Raw genomic sequence first — 16,476 nt, forward strand, 5'->3', positions numbered from 1 at the left:
ATGCGCCTGAAGTTGTACCAGGGAAAGTTTACGTTGCCTATCAGGAAAAGGTTCCCAGATTCCCAGAGGGTGATTGGGCATTGGAAGAGGCTCCCCAGGGCAGTGGTCACAGCAATGAAGAAGCGTTTGGGCAATGCTCTCCGGCACAGGGTGTGACTCTTGGGGTACCCCGTGTGGGGCCAGGAGCTGCACTCGATGATCCTTGTGGGTCTCTTCCAGCTCAAGAGTATTCTGTGATTCTGTGACAAAATGCTGCCCGGATTCGCCGGTGGGGACACCCCAGTACAGGCTCCCGCGCCCCAGCCAACCGCTGAAAGACAAATGCCCCCACAGCAGCGCGGAGCTCCCCGACATCGCACCGCATCGCGCAGCTCAACACCCGCCCGCGGCCTCAGCCCCACGCCGGGGAGGTGCCGGCCCGGACTGCCAGTGGGGCGGGACTGCCGCAAACCGCCTATCACGGCTCACGGATCTTGTGACTGACGCCCGTGAAGACCAATGAAACAGGAGCTCACTCTCGGGGGCCGGGGCTCGGCCTCGCGGATGGCGGCCAATGAGAGGCGCGGAGGCGGGCGGTGGGCGGGGCGTCCCGCCCCCGCGGCGCTGCGCGCGGCCGAGGCAGAGAGGTGGGAGCGGGCGCCGCCGCCGCGCGCTCGGGCTGAGCGGCCGCGGGGCCGGGACGGACACAGCGGGCAGCGGCACCGGCGGGACGCGACGCGACGGGCAGCAGCGGCCGCAGCCATGGATCACTACGACCCGCAGCAGACCAATGACTACATGCAGCCGGAGGAGGACTGGGACCGGGACCTGCTCCTCGACCCAGCCTGGGAGAAGCAGCAGAGGAAGGTGGGCGCACCCCCGTGCTCTCTCCTGCCATACATCCCGTGGGGCTGCCGGGACCGGCCCCGCCGCCCCCTCCACCGCCGCGGCGGGGCCGCTGCGCGCCCGGCCGGGGGCTGGCGCTGCGCGGCGTGGGGCAACCCGCCCGCGCCCCGGCCCCGCCGGCCGGCGGCGGGACGGTAACTGGCTGCTGGTTTGAATGGTGTGGTTTAGGGCAGGGCTTGCGCGGAGCTCATGTCCAAAAATGGTAACATTCGGCCCCTTTTTAAACAGAAAGGGTGGCGGTGGGGAGGGGAACTCAGGAGGAGCTCCAGCCTCGCTGCTAGCTAGTTATATTTTTTTCCCCTCCTCCTTTAAACCAAAAGCATCCTGTATTAGATCACTCAGGAATCCTAATCCCCGAAACATTTCCGTTTTAGTCACTCCATGAGACAACAGTAAAGCAGAATTTGGAACGGCACTGGTGTTGGCATGGCAGGGGCACTTCGGGGTGCAGCAGGCTCCCGCTGCCTTCCCAGCCAGTCACTGGCTCGTGTTTTGGATCGTGCCTTGCTCTCCCCTTGCTGTGAGCAGGCAGAAGAATCCCAGACCTTCCCTGAGAGGGGGCATGATAGTGCTTTTTTATGCACAAATAATATATTAACATATATAATGTAGCCTGAGGTGCAGAAAGCTGGGAACAGTTGGGAAGGAGAACACAACAGTGAGATGATTATTCCTCTTTAACCCTTCTCCTCTTCCCCTCCTCCACTTCCAGATCAAAGGTGTTCAGGTTTTCCTGTTCAGAGCTGTCTGAAATGGTGCCACTGAGAAGTTTTTCCGCTGAGTTAATTGAACGTGGTAGCTATAGAGCTGCTGTCAGTGGTTTCCTTGCTCAGGGACTTGAGTGCTCAGAGTAGACAGCATGAGAACTAAAGTATACAAATAAGGGCATTTACTGGAGAAAGAGTTGATGGTGTGGGAGGTTATATTTCAGCAAAGGAAAATCAAGGAATGCAGTCTTGGTCTGGGCTGTGAGTGGTGGATGGCTTATTGGAAGTCAGAGCTCTCTTCCTTTGAGGAGGGAAGTTTCTTCCTTTTCAAAAGATCTGCCTAGCTGCAATCTCTGTTTCCAGTTCTATGCCTGTATCTGGCCAATACATCTAGAAACAGCTACTGGGGCCCAGGGCAAGATCGCCAGCCTTCCTGACGGGCGTGAAGGGAAATGATTGTTACGCTGTAGGGGTTTTTTGCCTTTTATGGTGCCGGGCGAGGTAAAATATTTTATATGTAGGGCAACACTGGTTTGGTTGTGAGGAGCAGGAGTGGAACCTTTGGACTCAAAAGTATTAAACCCAAGGTTGTTGTACATGCTGTAAATGTCCTGTTCTTTTAGTATTACCTCCTTCCAGGAGATTTTAAGTCCTCTTGGTCCTATCACAAGAGGGTGACAGAGAGCTGTTTTGTTAACATGGGTTACTTGTGCAGAGGAAAGAAGCCAAGAGGGAGTTTTAAGTAATGAAAGCCAAGTTCTTGTGCTGGTCAGTAGCTACTAGTTGAAATTGATGTGGTGGGAGTCACTCTCCAGCTTGCTGGACTGGAGGACTCTGTATAGTTAAATGCCTGTCCCTGGTGGTGGGATCACTTTATTGTTTCTCTTTCTGCTGAGAAGCAGCTGAAGCTGTTCCCTTCTGCAGTGGGTGCAAGCTCAAAGTTTTATGGTGACCCCCCGCTGTAGTTAGGAGGATCAGTTCTGGGAGTGATGCCTCTTGCCACTTGCAGCCCATCAGGCTAATATCCCCTCAGAGGGGTTGGTGACTGGACCCCAGCCAGGGCAGGCTGTGCATAGATTGAGGGATTTCTGGGGGTCTGAATGTGACCAAAAGCCTTGTTGGGGTCTTGGGGCTTGCTTCCTTCAGATGTAAGAAGGCAACAGTATCCACCAAGCAAAAAGTGTGGTGTAGTAAAACTGCCAGTCCTTCTTACCTGTGAAATGAAATCACTGCAGTAATTAAGGTTGAATGTTCAGTACAGTATATGTTAGTTAATAGCTTACTGAGAGTAATAGGAGAGATTGATGCCTACCAGATATTCCTGTAGATTCTTTTCAGGCTCAGTCTTCTTGTTGACTCACATATTTTAGGTTTTTATTCACCTCAGTCTGATTTAAGTGCTATTGAATTATCATCATTATTATTCTTTATAACGCTGAGGCCAGCTGGTGAGGCAGACTTGAAACTTTTCTTTTTGGGCCCTCTCTGGGAGCAAGGACAGCGTGTCTAAAGTGGTGGCCCGGCCAGTAATGCAGCGAGCAAATGTCTGTGCAAGAAGTGTCTGTGTCTTGCCGGCTGTTTCCAACCCAGCCCCTGGTGTCCTGGCTCAGTAAGGCCCTGTAGGCTGTGGATAGCTGTGCCACGTTGCTGTCCTGCCAGGTTTTGTGCAGCTGGGACTCATTGAGACTTGGGAAGCAAGCAGTCTAGTAATGTTACTCAAATGTGAGTTAAGTCCAGCTCCCCTTCTCCTGGATGCACGGGCTCAGCAGAACTCACAGCAGACATCAAAAGTGGGAAGATTACTGAATTTTAGTAATGTCTTCTACAGGAGCATTATAAGGACAAGTTAGCTGAGCTTTTGGGAGTGGGTTTGCAGGTTTCCTGCCTGTGCTGAGACAGATACTACAACCTTTGCTGTCTGGAATGCTGCTTTGAAATGGGTAAATAGGCAAACTGCAGAATAAATTTCATATTTGGAGGGTGAAAGTTGGCCTCTTGAATATGATACAGAGAAGAAGCACTGGTTTCACACCTGCCTACCTGCCCCTTCCTGGGAACCTGCTGTTTTATAATGTAGGGATAAAGTGGCAGTTCCTGGGAGGAAAGCATCTTTCCACGTGAAGCCAATTTTTCATGTCTATCAGAAGTGACTCTCTAAGAGGTTTTAAAGAGCTCATCACAGCATTGCTATTCTTAAGCAGAAAAAAAAAAAAATGTGCAGAACAAATTCAGCTACTTTTTACCTGATACAAGCCTCTGCACCATCTTTTGTACAGGAACAGGGGTCTGTTCTGGGAATTAAAATACTTTCTCCTTTGAACTACATCTCAGTAGTTTGAACTGTTGAACTCATCTCAGTAGTTTCTTGTAACAGCATTTTTTTCCTTCTGCCTTCTCTTCTTTCCTGTCTGGAGTCAAGACTCAAAGTAGCAGTAGCTAAGGCATAACAAGCTTGAGCCTGGAATTTCCCAGATTTGCAAGGCAAAACTTGCTGAAAGCCATTGCAGTGGACTCTCCTGTCAAGACAGACAAGGTTGCTTAGTAAGAAGTACACATGTTGGTGTTTAGTGGCCAAGAGGTTGTCACTTGTGCCCACAAGGACATTTCTACCTCCTGATGACAAGTTACTAGCTGTAGCATTCAAACTTTTCCTGGTGGATTTGGTGTGAGGGACTAGGTGGGCCAAGTGGTGTTCAGCATGCCTGGCTCATCCTCACAGATGAGGTGAAGGGTGATGGTGAGAAGGACAATCTCCAGCCCACTGTCTCCTTAGTGTCAGGAATAACTCTGGGTGAAGCTGGGTTTGTTTGGGGGTGCTGGTAGGGGTCAGCCTTCAGGTCCTGCATACAGCAGGCTCTCATGGGGGCTATTCTCTTTTAATGAGCTCGTTGCTCAAGGTACAGCTCCTTCAGGTTTATTTCAAAATCTTGCCTGAAGCAACTTGTCTCCACTGTAGAGCTGGCAGGGAAACTTTAAATGCCAACTGCTTTCTTAGGAGTAGGAAGCAGTGTTCCTTTGCAGTGTGTAGAAGATAGCTATATGCAACTTTAATGCTATGAGGAATTATGATAATGCTTATCTTTATTTTTAAAAAAATCAAAAATTATTAAAAAATTAAATTGATGAAATTAATGTGCCGTGTGCTTTATCCACTCTCCCTCTGCCTTGCCACGTTGGCATCTCTGACAGTGTGGCAGTAAATGATATCTCTGGCTTAGAGAACTGGACTGGTCAGATTTGTGGTGCTGGAGAAGCAGTGATAGCACAGACTTTGGTGGCACCTTTTCTGTGCCAGAGAAGTACTTTTCATGAATTTACAGAAATTTCCTGTTAGAAACCCAAGTCTTCTTAAACCTCTCTCACTATTCTGTGCCATGCTCTGCATGTAAAGATACACATAAATACAAGGGTAAAAAAAAAGGCATGAGTCTCAAGGCCCTACTGTGTCTGTGCCCTGCAGGCTTTATTGCGCTTATGATTTGAATTTTGCTGTTGTAATCACCTCTCAGAGGTGGGTTGTTAATGACAGAAAGTTGCTAATGATAGAAAGTACCCATTAAATAGGGCCATGATGGATACACTCCACCTCCAAGCCTGCTGGTAGGCATGCTCCAGTCAGGTGGTATGAGTGTGACTATTATCTCTGACAAAATGTAAAAGCCACAATCATAGTTTCCTTTTCACTTGGGTTGTGTCCTCTTGTCCAGATAGGGTCTAGTTTGAGAAAGGTATCAAAACTTCCAGAAAGCTACCATTGTGGTAGCTGCTGTGGACCCACAAAAAGGTGTGATACCACTCCTAAACTGAAGTTTGCTGAAATTCTTTCAGTGCCATCATAGATTCAGCCATGAGGTAAATAAATGTGCATTGTCGATGAATGCACTGCACTGGGTTGCTTTGCTCCTGCTGTGACACTGCATAGCACCCTGTGTGGGACATAGCAAGGGATGGTCCTTGCATGGTCTGTGCAGTGGGGTGTGCTGCAGGGAAGGTGGCCCTGATGCACCTGAGTATCCTACGTGCTTTAATTCACGCTGACCAGCATTGATACTGAAGCAGAATGGTGAAATTTGTAAGGATGCTTGCTTAGCTGCTCTTTTGCAGGCAGGCAATATAGGTCACCAGATATCTCCTATCTTTCAGATCAAGCTTTTGTTGTTTAACATAGGTATCTTGTTGCCAGATACTTGCTTTTCAAAACATTAAACTCAGAAGTTGCTGTAGGGAACTCTGGAAATATCTGGCTTTGTAGATCAGTTATTTGTCCTTGAGTGTGGGAGCTGCCTCATACTTTCTGTGGTCAGGTTTTGTCAGGATGTGCGTGTTCGGTTTTTTTAACAAGAACATTATTATTCATTGTAACCTCATGGTGGATGATGAATGAGGCGTGTGTGTTTTGCTGTGACTTACCCTCCTATTCAGAATCCTATGTAAGGGGGCAGTCTAAGGAGAAAGCAGGCATGGGTTAAGATGGAGACTGGAGATTCTTTCAGGGCAAGTCTGTAACAGATCCCAAGGATCAGTTTATGAGAACATGGTACTCATCAATCTGTACTGAATTTATCCTTCCAGTCCTCTAGGGAAGGCTGAAACACCTCAAAGGCATCCAGCTACCAGCCCAGTGATATAAAGTGTGTCTGTCTGGGGAATTTCTTGCTGACTGCTTCAGGCAACCCGTTTAAATTCTTGTGCATGTGATTTAGTAATGACATTTTTTCAGTGCATTGAGTGCAAAGGCTAGAGAGGATAACATTGTTTTCTGCCCTGACAGCTTGCAGTGCTTGTAGCTTGGGGCATGTGACATGCTACTTAGGGCATCCTTAAGAAGAAGCCGCTTGGAAACCAGTTTTATTGTATGTGGGCAAGAACTTGTCCCCTCTTGTCCCCTCGGGCAAGAACTTGTCCCCTGGGAAGCACATGCTTTTGTGTGAGATGGTGTTGTCTGTATAATTCAGGTATAACTGGGTGGTACCTGAGGACGTGGGGCGGTAAATCTGTTGGGTAAAAGTGTTCCTGAACACTGGAATCACACTTTCAGAAACTGTATGTTACAGTAGCGACCCAGGGAATGTTCTTCCTAGCCCTGAGGTTCCTGAGGCCCCCTTGCTCCTGCTGCAGGCACTTCACTCTCTTCATGTGTGCTGTGTGAGAGGTGCAGCTCTCATGCACTGTCAGGTGGAGGAGGAGCAGGGTTCATTTGGCCTCCCCAGCCAGTTTGTGAGCCTGTGTGCTTTTCTGTGGCTACTCACTGGAATCCACTAAAAACACTGACCTGGAGTTCTTAAGGTTGGCGCAAACCGCAGCGACAGAGATGGTGAAAACTTGCACGGCTGTGCTGGTGAAGGAATGAGAGTATTTTCCATCTGGCTGTGGATTATCACTGTTGTGCCTGACACTTAGGCTGTTCTCTGGGGTGCACTTATGCTATTGGAGAATAGCTGTGCTCTTTCTGACAATGAAGTGCAGAAAGCAGTCAGTGTAGAAAAGAGGCTGGAGAACTCTCTGGGGAAACATTGGGAAGCTGCAAAAATACGACATACAATGGACTAGTCTCACTTGAATGTGTTGTGTCAGCCCCAGAGGCTTGCTGGATGGATTGCTGTCATTTTTAGAGGTATTTTGTGCAGTCTGAGAAATAGTGTTTGAGGAGGATGGAAGACTGTGCAAGAATTTACTCTTCTTCTGTATGAGAATATAAAACTGATTTCTTGCCATGTGTGACTGTTGGAAGCATGATGGTTATCATAAGGAATGTGCTTAGCATGATTTCTACAAATCTTCTATAGCAATGTAAAACCCTGTTATCCCATCAAAGCAATATGTGAACTGTGCCTGAAGGGGGAAAAAGCAGGTATAACAACTGCCAGGGTGGGAAAAACATAACGTCAGCAAGAAACGCAGTCACCTTTTCTTCATAGAGGCACAGGATTTGCTCTAACTCTGGGGTTTTGGGGCTGAAGCATTGTTACTCAGAGATTGCATCTGTGGGGATGAGTTGGTGAAGAGTGGTGGGATAGACTTGTCAGCAGCAGTACTGTCTGTCTGGTGTTAGTCATGCCAGAAAAGCTTTCTATTGAAGTCTGTGGAACCACCCACCGCTTCTTTTTGACCTCGGTGCGAGAGACTGATGTACAGGTTCCCAGTAGTCACTCAGATCCCTGAGACAGAAGTGGGGACTTTTTGGGCCAATCAAAAAAATGCTTAGGTGAACAAAGGCACTAGCATTAATATGATTAATTAAAAATTAATTAAGAATATGTTTAATTAAATTACTTCCAGTTCCCTTCCTGCTATTGCCTTCTGTGCACTCATTCCCGTACTGTATTAGAGCAGAACTTGGTCATAGGATGTGGTGTGGCCTGGTGCCAGTTTAACCTCTTGGCTCCCTACTAGGCAGTAGAGCAGAACCATTTTTCACCCATGCTGGTTTACTGTTGTTGTGTCTTTGCCATTCAGCTGGCAAGGAGTGTATCTTACTGGTAAGAGGTGGGTCAGGCCTTTGAAAGCCAACTCTCATACGTACTGCAGCTTGCTGTCTTCATGCTTTTACCTGCAATTGTCCTCTCTTATGCTGCTTCCAAATCCATGGCTGCTTTGAAGCACTAGAACATGAGTGAGTCTGCAGAGACATTCTCAACCCTCAGTGATCTGAAACAGCTCCCACTGGCAGGGAGCTCCCATAGGGCTGGGGAATGGCTGCGTAAACAGAGGGGATTTTGGTCTTTCATCCGGATAAATCTTTGATTTGTCATTCTATCTGTGTAGACTGGCAATGTGTTCAACCCTGTGGTGTGAGAAATGACAGCAAACCTGTCATTTTTCTATGGTATTAGAGCCAAGATGGGAAGTGTTGGCAAGTGGAAAGACCGTGTCTTGGCTACACTCACTACAGTGAGTACCACTGTGTGCCTCTGTATCACCTGTCTGTCAGTCAGATTGGAGTGATTTCAAGTAGGTCTCTGAATATCAGAATACCAGCAATCCAGGGCTACTGGGAGTGCCAGTGTGGATAGGTGGATAGTTCGTAGGCAGGTAAGGCTGCAGGGCAGGCTTCTTAAGGAGCAACTTTTTCCACATCCTCCTAGATAGCTTATGTGGTCAGTGGGAAGGAAGGGATGACTTGATGGATCAGCTGATTGCTTCTTTGTCAGTCTACCCAACTTAGCAGTGACTGCTCTGCTGCAGGGTGGGGTCTGCCCTTCAGGATAGCACAGGTGAGCTCTGTTCATGTGTCCTATGCATGGCCCTCATTTTTTCAGAGGGACCCTTGTGAAATCTTGTATGTGTCACACAGCATAGTGTGACTGGGCAGCTGGTCAGCTCTGCTCCTTCCATGAACACAGTGCTGGATGGCTGGAGAAATTTCACACAGCATACTGATGTTTCCTTTTATAATGCTGAGGATGACCCTCATGTCCTACAGAGGTGCTGAACCAGGGCCAGTTGGCAGTAGAGGAAGGACTTCTTTCCATGTCCTTTGGATGAGGCAGCCAGGGCACTTGCTACTCCTCACTCATATGATGCTAAGCATTTGAACTTCGCTGCTGCTGTAAATGGAAGTTGTGCTGTTACATCTTCCCTGCAGGAGCTAGCCTGTAAAGGCCTCTGAGAGATGTGAGAGAGTGAGAGAACCATGTATGGTCTCTGCATCCCAGCTGAGTGCTCTTTTCTTCATCATGGAAAATTATGTGTACATCCTAGAGCCCTGTTTCCTGGCCAGATTCCTTGGCTCTACAGCAGCCAAGTTTATCTTGCTACCCAAGTACTTACTTACCTGTAATCCCCCTCATTCACTTTATTTAAATCTACCCTTCAGTACATGGCAAGTTAGTTCTGCTACTTAAATGTGTTATCCCCAAGAAAAAGTGACTCTGTGATTGAAAAAAAAGCAAGCTAATTTCTTAACTGCTAGGCAGTGCCAAAAAAGGAGGCTGTTTAAAGCTGTTCAGACCGTATCTATGCCAGGCTAGCCTCTGCCGTCCCTCTAGCCCTGCTCGCAGTATTGCTGTACAAGAGGAGCATCTCCAGAGGAAGCGTTGTCGTAGCCCCACCTGGCTCTGCACACAAAGCCAGAGAGCCTGTGCTTCATCGGAGCTTGCTCGTCAGGCACCCCTTGGGAGTGGCGCTTGCAGGCGGCCGCGCTGTGCAGAGCAGGCTGGCTGGGTGCATCGCGGAGCACAGTCATGAACACCGCTGTTTGTTTCAAAATGGTCAGCGTGTGGAAACTTGCTGTTTCCCAAGGGTTTTGTTGGGCCGTTGGGGAACTCTGGCCAGAGATGAGACTATTTCCAGCTGTGGTGAGCCAAGTGTGAACTCACTCTGGGCAAGATGCCCAGATCTACTGGTTTTCTCTTGCCAGAAATCCTCGCCCTCCAGCTGGCGATACCAAGCTCAGTTTCTGCCAGTCCTCAGCTGAAGACCTCTGAAGGGAAAAGAGAACAAGGAAACCAAGCAGAACGAGATACTGCTGAGGGGAGGCAAGGGGAATAACTGAAGAGCTTGTGCAGGGGATACAATGGTGGTGTTACCACGGAGGGCTGGCTGTTGTGAGTGAGGGCAGGCAAGAGGTGTAGAGACTTGCTTTTCCTAGGGCAAGTAGAGATGTAAAAGTGGCTGGTGGTGGTGCAAGGGATTGGCTTTTCTTGGTTAGGCAGAGCTACCTGACCCACAGGGCCATGGCATACTGCTGGCTGGCAGTACCATCAAGATAGCCACCTGTGAATGAGTGTTGTTGCCTTTATTGTAGTTTCAACATACTGGGGATTTCTTCTGAAAGGTAGGATCTTGCTTTCCTGTTTTGTGGAAGGTTCCTTTCAAGCTGGGGAGGCTGTGTGTCTGGTAATCTTGCCTACCTCATATCTGTGAGTCTTCTTGTCTTTCTCAGAAAAGGGATGGCCACAAAAATCTTCATCTTCCAGAGCTGGTCGTTCCCCTTGTTGCAGTATCTCCTTTGGGATGGGACTTCTTGTAGGGATCCATTAGTCCAGTTGCTTTCCTGCAGGCTGCTCTATAGTCAGACTCTGGGAAAGAGTGAGGAGGTGTATGTGTCAGGTGTGGAGGGAGCCTCCCTGCCCATTACTTGTATGGATTTCTGGTCCTCCCAATGCTGGCAGCAATTGCTAGTGAAAGGAAATTTCTGTTCTTTTTGGTGAGTGCCTTTGGCTTTTGGTAGTGTGAGTGGTTGCCTTTAGCTGTTTGGTTCAAGCTAGCAGGTCTCTCTTAAAACGTTCTAAAAGGCCTGTATTCATGACTTGCATGATGAAATAAAGCGTCTCAGGCATGATACCATGTCAGTGATGTAGCTTGCACACACCTGCCTGCATCATGTCTTTTGGGTCCAGTCATGGAGAGGTGTTGGAGCACATTGGGTCAGCACATTAACAGAAGACCTTCTGTTCCTTCAAACACACCTCCTCCAGCACTGATAATTTTAAAGTGCCAACATACCATTTAGTGACAACATGACGCAGCTCCTTGCTGTTGCAGCTTGTTGCAAGTAGTCTGACCCAGTCAGTTACTAACAGCCTCCTACAGGGTGGGCTGCTGAAATTTGTTCTATCCTAAACCCAAAGGAGTATTTCTCTCCCCCTCCTATAATGGCTTATTTCTTTACAGCTGTTAACTGGCCATAATCCAATCATTACTACTGTAATTAGTGAACTGCTTACAGTAATTAAAGCACTTGAAGCAGAATATCCTCTGATTGCAGAGCTTGGAACAACTTCTGCCTGCAGTCCTGTGAGAGGTAGTTGCTGCTGATGGCTCAGAGGGGTGCAGGGGACACAGGGCAAGCCTGGCACAGCTGCCACTGCCTCTTGTGCCAAGCCCCAGTGGTTGCCATGTGGCTTTTCCACAGCAGGGGGATGCTTCAGAGCCCCATGGATGTGTGCCTAGCTTAGGGTGCTACCAAAAAGGAACCTTCTTTTTGCAAGCTGCAGCAGAAGATGGTGGCCTTGGGTGGAGCTCTCAGGGCAGCTGGTGGCATTGAAGGTGTGATGTGTTAGTATTTAATGTTTGGTTTATACAGGGTAGAAAATCACTGTCACAGCAGGCTCAATGTCTGCTTGCTGACAGGGTATCCTCTTGTCCCTGTGCCTGTGCTCTCCCTCCACCTGCCAAAGCACTAAATTCATGGGCAAGGCCAAGGGACTTCAGCTTCTGGCCCTGCAAATTAATTCCTGCCGGGTTTCCAGGCAGACACATCCCTTGCTGTATTCTTCAGCCACTTCTCCTCTTGGGAGCAATGAGACAGCTTTCCTGAGGGCTTCACCTGCTCTCCCCTGTATGCCCTGACAGGAGGGCAGTGTCAGCTTGTCGCTGGCCTTTGTTACCTTCCCTCATGTTCACCTCCTGAGATGAAGCCTGCTGTAACTTGAGCTCTTTCTTCTTGAGGAGGAGGAGGAGGGCCATGGTGAGGATCAAGTGTGGGCAGCTTTTGAAATGGGGAGCCCTGCTGGATGAGGAGGAGTGAGAGTGGGTGACTACATGTAAGTACAGCGAGCAAAGGCTGTGCAGTGGTAAAATACCTTGTTGTCCAGCTGGCAGGCATGCTGTACTTAGCAGCTGAGGAAGGTGTTTGTTGGCAATATTTGGCCTGTGATGGGGTCAGAAAAATTAAAAATCTTTCTGACCTAAGGAGGAGGTTTTTAAAAAAAACACCACCACCAGCAAAACCCAAATCAAACAAACACGATTACTACTGCCACCCTCAAAAATCCCCACCAAAATAACACAAAATGCATCCACCCAAAACCCACTCCCATTGCAGGGTTTTCAGTTTGCTCTTGTGAAATTATTGTGCAGTCCCCAGGCTTTATTCCTGTGTGGTGTTGGGCAATAGAGGCAGGTCTGCACCACGGCCCCTGGCATGTCAAATGGAGAGAAAAAAGAACTGATGGGAATGCATTTCTTCCATGTGCTCTGGATTTAGCCTAGGACGGAAGAAATGGTCTTACCCCTTTGGACCCTGTGCATGTTGTCATCCTCCACCTCTGCTGCCCTATACTTGTCCCAGAGCTGTGTGAAAGGTTGGAAATGTACTTGTTGGCATACAGGGCAGAGTGGTCAGTAAGGTGGGGAGGAAGTCCTAGAATGCCAGTGGCCAGAGATGCGCCAAGATCTCTGCCTGCTGGCCTGAGCAGAGGCTATTGTTGGCTTGTGCTCTGCCTGTGCAGCTCCCTGCATCTGCCTGCACTCTCTTGCTGGGCTTGTAGCATGCAGGATAACTGGGGAAAGGGACTGTGTTTCTACTGTGTTTGTACACCTGCCTGCACCACAGAACTCTGATCTATGGCTGTGGTTCCCAGGTGATGCAAGGCAACAAGCACTGAAAAGATGGCAACTGATTTTATATTTATCTTAGTTTTCATTGCTTTACATGTTTAAGACCACTTGTGCTGATTTCAGTACATGCTATTTGTGATGCTTGGGTGTAATGCAGTTGATTCAAAGAAATTATTTTCAGTTCCATGTTCTTCTGCACTACCACCATGTGTTTGACTTGGTTTTAGGTGTTGGTACAGCCACTGTCAGCACACCCTGATTAAGTGTTCCCAAGTGTCTCTTCAGGACCAAGCTTAGTAATGGGCCTTCAAAGGGGTTCTTCTGTATTTCTGTGATGTTTATCTTCAGATATTTGCTTTCACTATATTGCTACAAATTTGCAATTATATATCCCTTTCTTCACTCTCTTTCAACTCTTCTAGCATAGTACAGCATTATTTGGTAGTGTGTTTCTGATGTGGGTGTAACCAGAGAACAAAATCACAGCATACTATTTTTTGTTAAATTTTGCTTTGAGTTTAAAGCAGTCTTATAGTACTCCTTGATATCTTTTTCTACCTGTATATCCCTATCCCAAATTCTACCTCCTCCTCTTCTTCCTTTCTTTTCTTGCCTCACCTTCGTTAACAGGCGCTGGGAAGGGAAATGTGTTCCCATCTTATTCTGCCATTGTGTTCAGTGATCTCACGTGCTTGGGATTGAAGATTGCTGTTCTGCTTAGGTGAGTTGCTGGCTTTCATGGTCTGATACATTAACAAAATGATGTGCTGCTGGAGAGAACTTTTGAAACACTTTGTTAGTAAGGTTGTAATAATTATCTTTATCTCTTTGATCTAGACACTATTTTGGTGGTGTCACTGTCCTTTGGAGGTTATTTGGAAGCCCCCCCAGTGGGAGTGGGCTCCAGCAGCCCCTGAGCAAGCATTGCTCTGCTTCTGAGTGGGGCAGCAGCAGGGAGGCTTGAGGTAGAGGAGTATGTGTACTGGGCACAGTCAGGCTGTGGGAATTGAAGGTGTGTGTTCAGGGTGCACAGCCCATCCAAAGGAGCAGCTCTCTAGGCAAAGAGCAAAGTTCTTCATCAGTGCTGTACACAGTAAGAGGTGTCCTTCGGGTAAGCGTGCCTCTGGGAATGAGTATTGTCCTCATGCTGTCATGGAGAGTGAGGCATCTGCAGAGCTCGCTTGGGTTTCTGTTCCACTCTGACCTTCCTGTGTGGTGGACTGGTAGGTCATCTTCTCCTATGACCTCTTCTTATGTGAACCCTTAACACAGTTTTTTAAGGATGCTTATTTGTCATGAAGCTGCAGTGCCCAGAACAACCACCACCTTTCCAGTCTTAGTAGAAGAGAATAGAATGAAAATACTGACTAGACATGCTTGTTTCTATCAAGCTAACTGGGATCTAATTTACACACACACACACACCCCATTTGCTGCTTGCTTTGCTTTCCCAGGAAGATATTAGTGGTCAGAATATTTCACATATGTATATTCAGGATAATGCAGTCCAGAGCTCTTAATGTAGTTTATATAGTGCTTATCTGCTTTTTGGCTTGTAAACTTTGCTACTTCTGCAGCCTTACAAAAGGAGTGAATAAATATATTGTGTAACTGCTGTCTGTGAAGTGAATTCTAGAGAATTTGCCAGGGGGTGACATAAAGTATATTCAAATTTACAGTTTCTGATGATTCCAAATACCCGCCAAAATCTTGTTTCACACCTAATTTATTTAACTTTGGCATATGCAAGTGCTGAATGTTCTCCCTTCCTCCATTTACTTGGGACAAGACTAACTCCAGATGCAATTTCAGAGTCTTTAGTCCAGTCAGACTGTGCTTGTCTGTCACTTTTTCTCAGTTGGATGCATCAGTACCTGAATGTGCTGTGGAAAAGTGAGCTTTGAGCCAGATCAGAGTGGATCACGGCTGAACCCAAGGTGAAGAGAAGGAAGTAGCAGGGAAAATGAAGGGTAAGTGCAGAATGAGACTGCCCACTTCAATGGTGGCTTGTCAATAAAGTGGTCAATGTCAGCAACCAAACCAAGCCCTTTGGAGCTGCAGCAAATGGAGAGGGGACCTGGCTCCTGGCAGCCAAAAGAGTTAGAGGTCTGTGCTTTGTTCCAGGCTTCTGAATACCTTTTGCTGTGTTGGAAAGCACAGCAATGCTTTCCCACTTCATTTTAAGCCCTGCCCAAATTCCTTGAATTTTTGCAGCTTGGTCCAGGTGATAGTTCTAGTTTGCATGTGAAAAGAATGAAGTGTCTGCCAAATCTCCATAGGTAGGAATGCAGCTTAAAACTTGCCCACCTCTAGCCATGCAAATATCTGAGATTGAGGAAAGGTTTTGAAGTAGGGAATGGAAATCTGCCTGACAAAAGTTGATGTTGGAAGCAGTGAGACTGTGCTTACTGCTTGACAGAGCAAGTGGGCTGAACTAGCCATAGCTGCCTGAGAAATAGCTGTTTGTTCCCTGCCTTGCAAGGCACAGCCTCTACATTGCTCCCACATTTACTACTTGTGAACTGTAAGCCAGATGAAAAATCTTAATTTGCGTTTAAATTAATTTACCAAAACAATGAGAGGAAGAAGAGTTAAACTTTGAGAGCTCTCCACAGTGAAGGAACAGCAGGAGAATGGGAAAGAGCTGGAAAGAGTCTTAAGAAAAAAACAATTTGGCCTGTTTTTCATGTGGAAATAAATACTGACACATCTGTGTTCTGAACATCACATTGCCTGATTCCCCAAGCATTGGCCCTTGACTTGGATTTGGCATCTGTCTCACTTTCAAGTCCAGTGCAGTCTCCTGCCTTCTGGAAGTGAGTGCTTGATGTCTGGTCAAAGAACTGCTGCACAGCAGCTGCTGAGCTGGGAAAGAAGCTGCTGCTGTTGCCTGTGCAGGAACATTAACTGCCTCCTGTTAGGCCCTGCAGAGATTGCCAGAGCTCAGTGCAGCTCTCATGAACCCAGTTGCTGAAGCTTTGAGGCAACAAAGCTGCTGAGCAAGTGCAGTCCTCTAGCCCTCCAAGACTGAAAGTTCAAAACCTGAAGACTTTGCCATGCTGCTTTGCAGGATACCAGACTTCTTCCATGAGCAGGTACCAGTAGTCTGATCCCCTGTCTTTAAGGAGGGGCCAGACTGCTGTAGGGAGCTCGGGGAACACAGGGTTGTACTATGGGTTGGCCCCTCGTGCCTGGGAGCTGGTGCTTCCCTCTTGGGTTAATACAACAGGGCTGGTTGCTGCTACAGGGAATTCCGTGTCAGCAGGGAGATGCTTTGCTGCAGTGGCTCCACTGATGGGTGCCTGGCTCTTTATCCCATATCAAATGCATAGGGCTCTGATCTGATCTGCTTTTGCTACTCTGTCACTGCTCATATGAACATCTATTGTTCTCCTAGCTGTTGCTTCAAATGTGGTTCAAAGTCAGCAGCATGAGCGTGTCAGGGCTCTGTTCTGAGTTTTCCTGGGTAGACCTCAGCCTACGGCAGTCCTAAATACAGAGAAACCACACAGGGAGCTGGAGACAGGCTCTAAATTATCAGGGTTGGGTTCTTAAGCATCAGGAAATAAGGGGAAAAAAAGTGCTAGAGTAGCCTGTTAAG

The 16,476-nt window shown here is 47.7% G+C and overlaps 1 protein-coding gene across 4 annotated transcripts in view; it reads left to right on the forward strand.

Moving 5' to 3' along the window:
- Nucleotides 1-598: 598 nt before the first annotated feature.
- Nucleotides 599-16,476, forward strand: part of ACTN1 (actinin alpha 1) — an 86,556-nt gene continuing 70,678 nt past the window's right edge. For 2 of the 4 annotated variants that reach the window (XM_041420267.1, XM_041420356.1), the window contains exon 1: nt 599-846. In XM_041420267.1, the coding sequence (XP_041276201.1) occupies nt 742-846 (105 nt within the window). In that variant the 5' untranslated portion in view covers nt 599-741. The remainder of the gene's footprint in view (nt 847-16,476) is intronic. The other 2 variants (XM_041420102.1, XM_041420190.1) reach the window with 1 other exon arrangement.

This window comes from Onychostruthus taczanowskii, unplaced genomic scaffold (assembly GCF_017590055.1).
Source record: "Onychostruthus taczanowskii isolate IOZ18803 unplaced genomic scaffold, ASM1759005v1 scaffold1, whole genome shotgun sequence".
Classification (NCBI taxonomy): Eukaryota; Metazoa; Chordata; class Aves; order Passeriformes; family Passeridae; genus Onychostruthus; species Onychostruthus taczanowskii.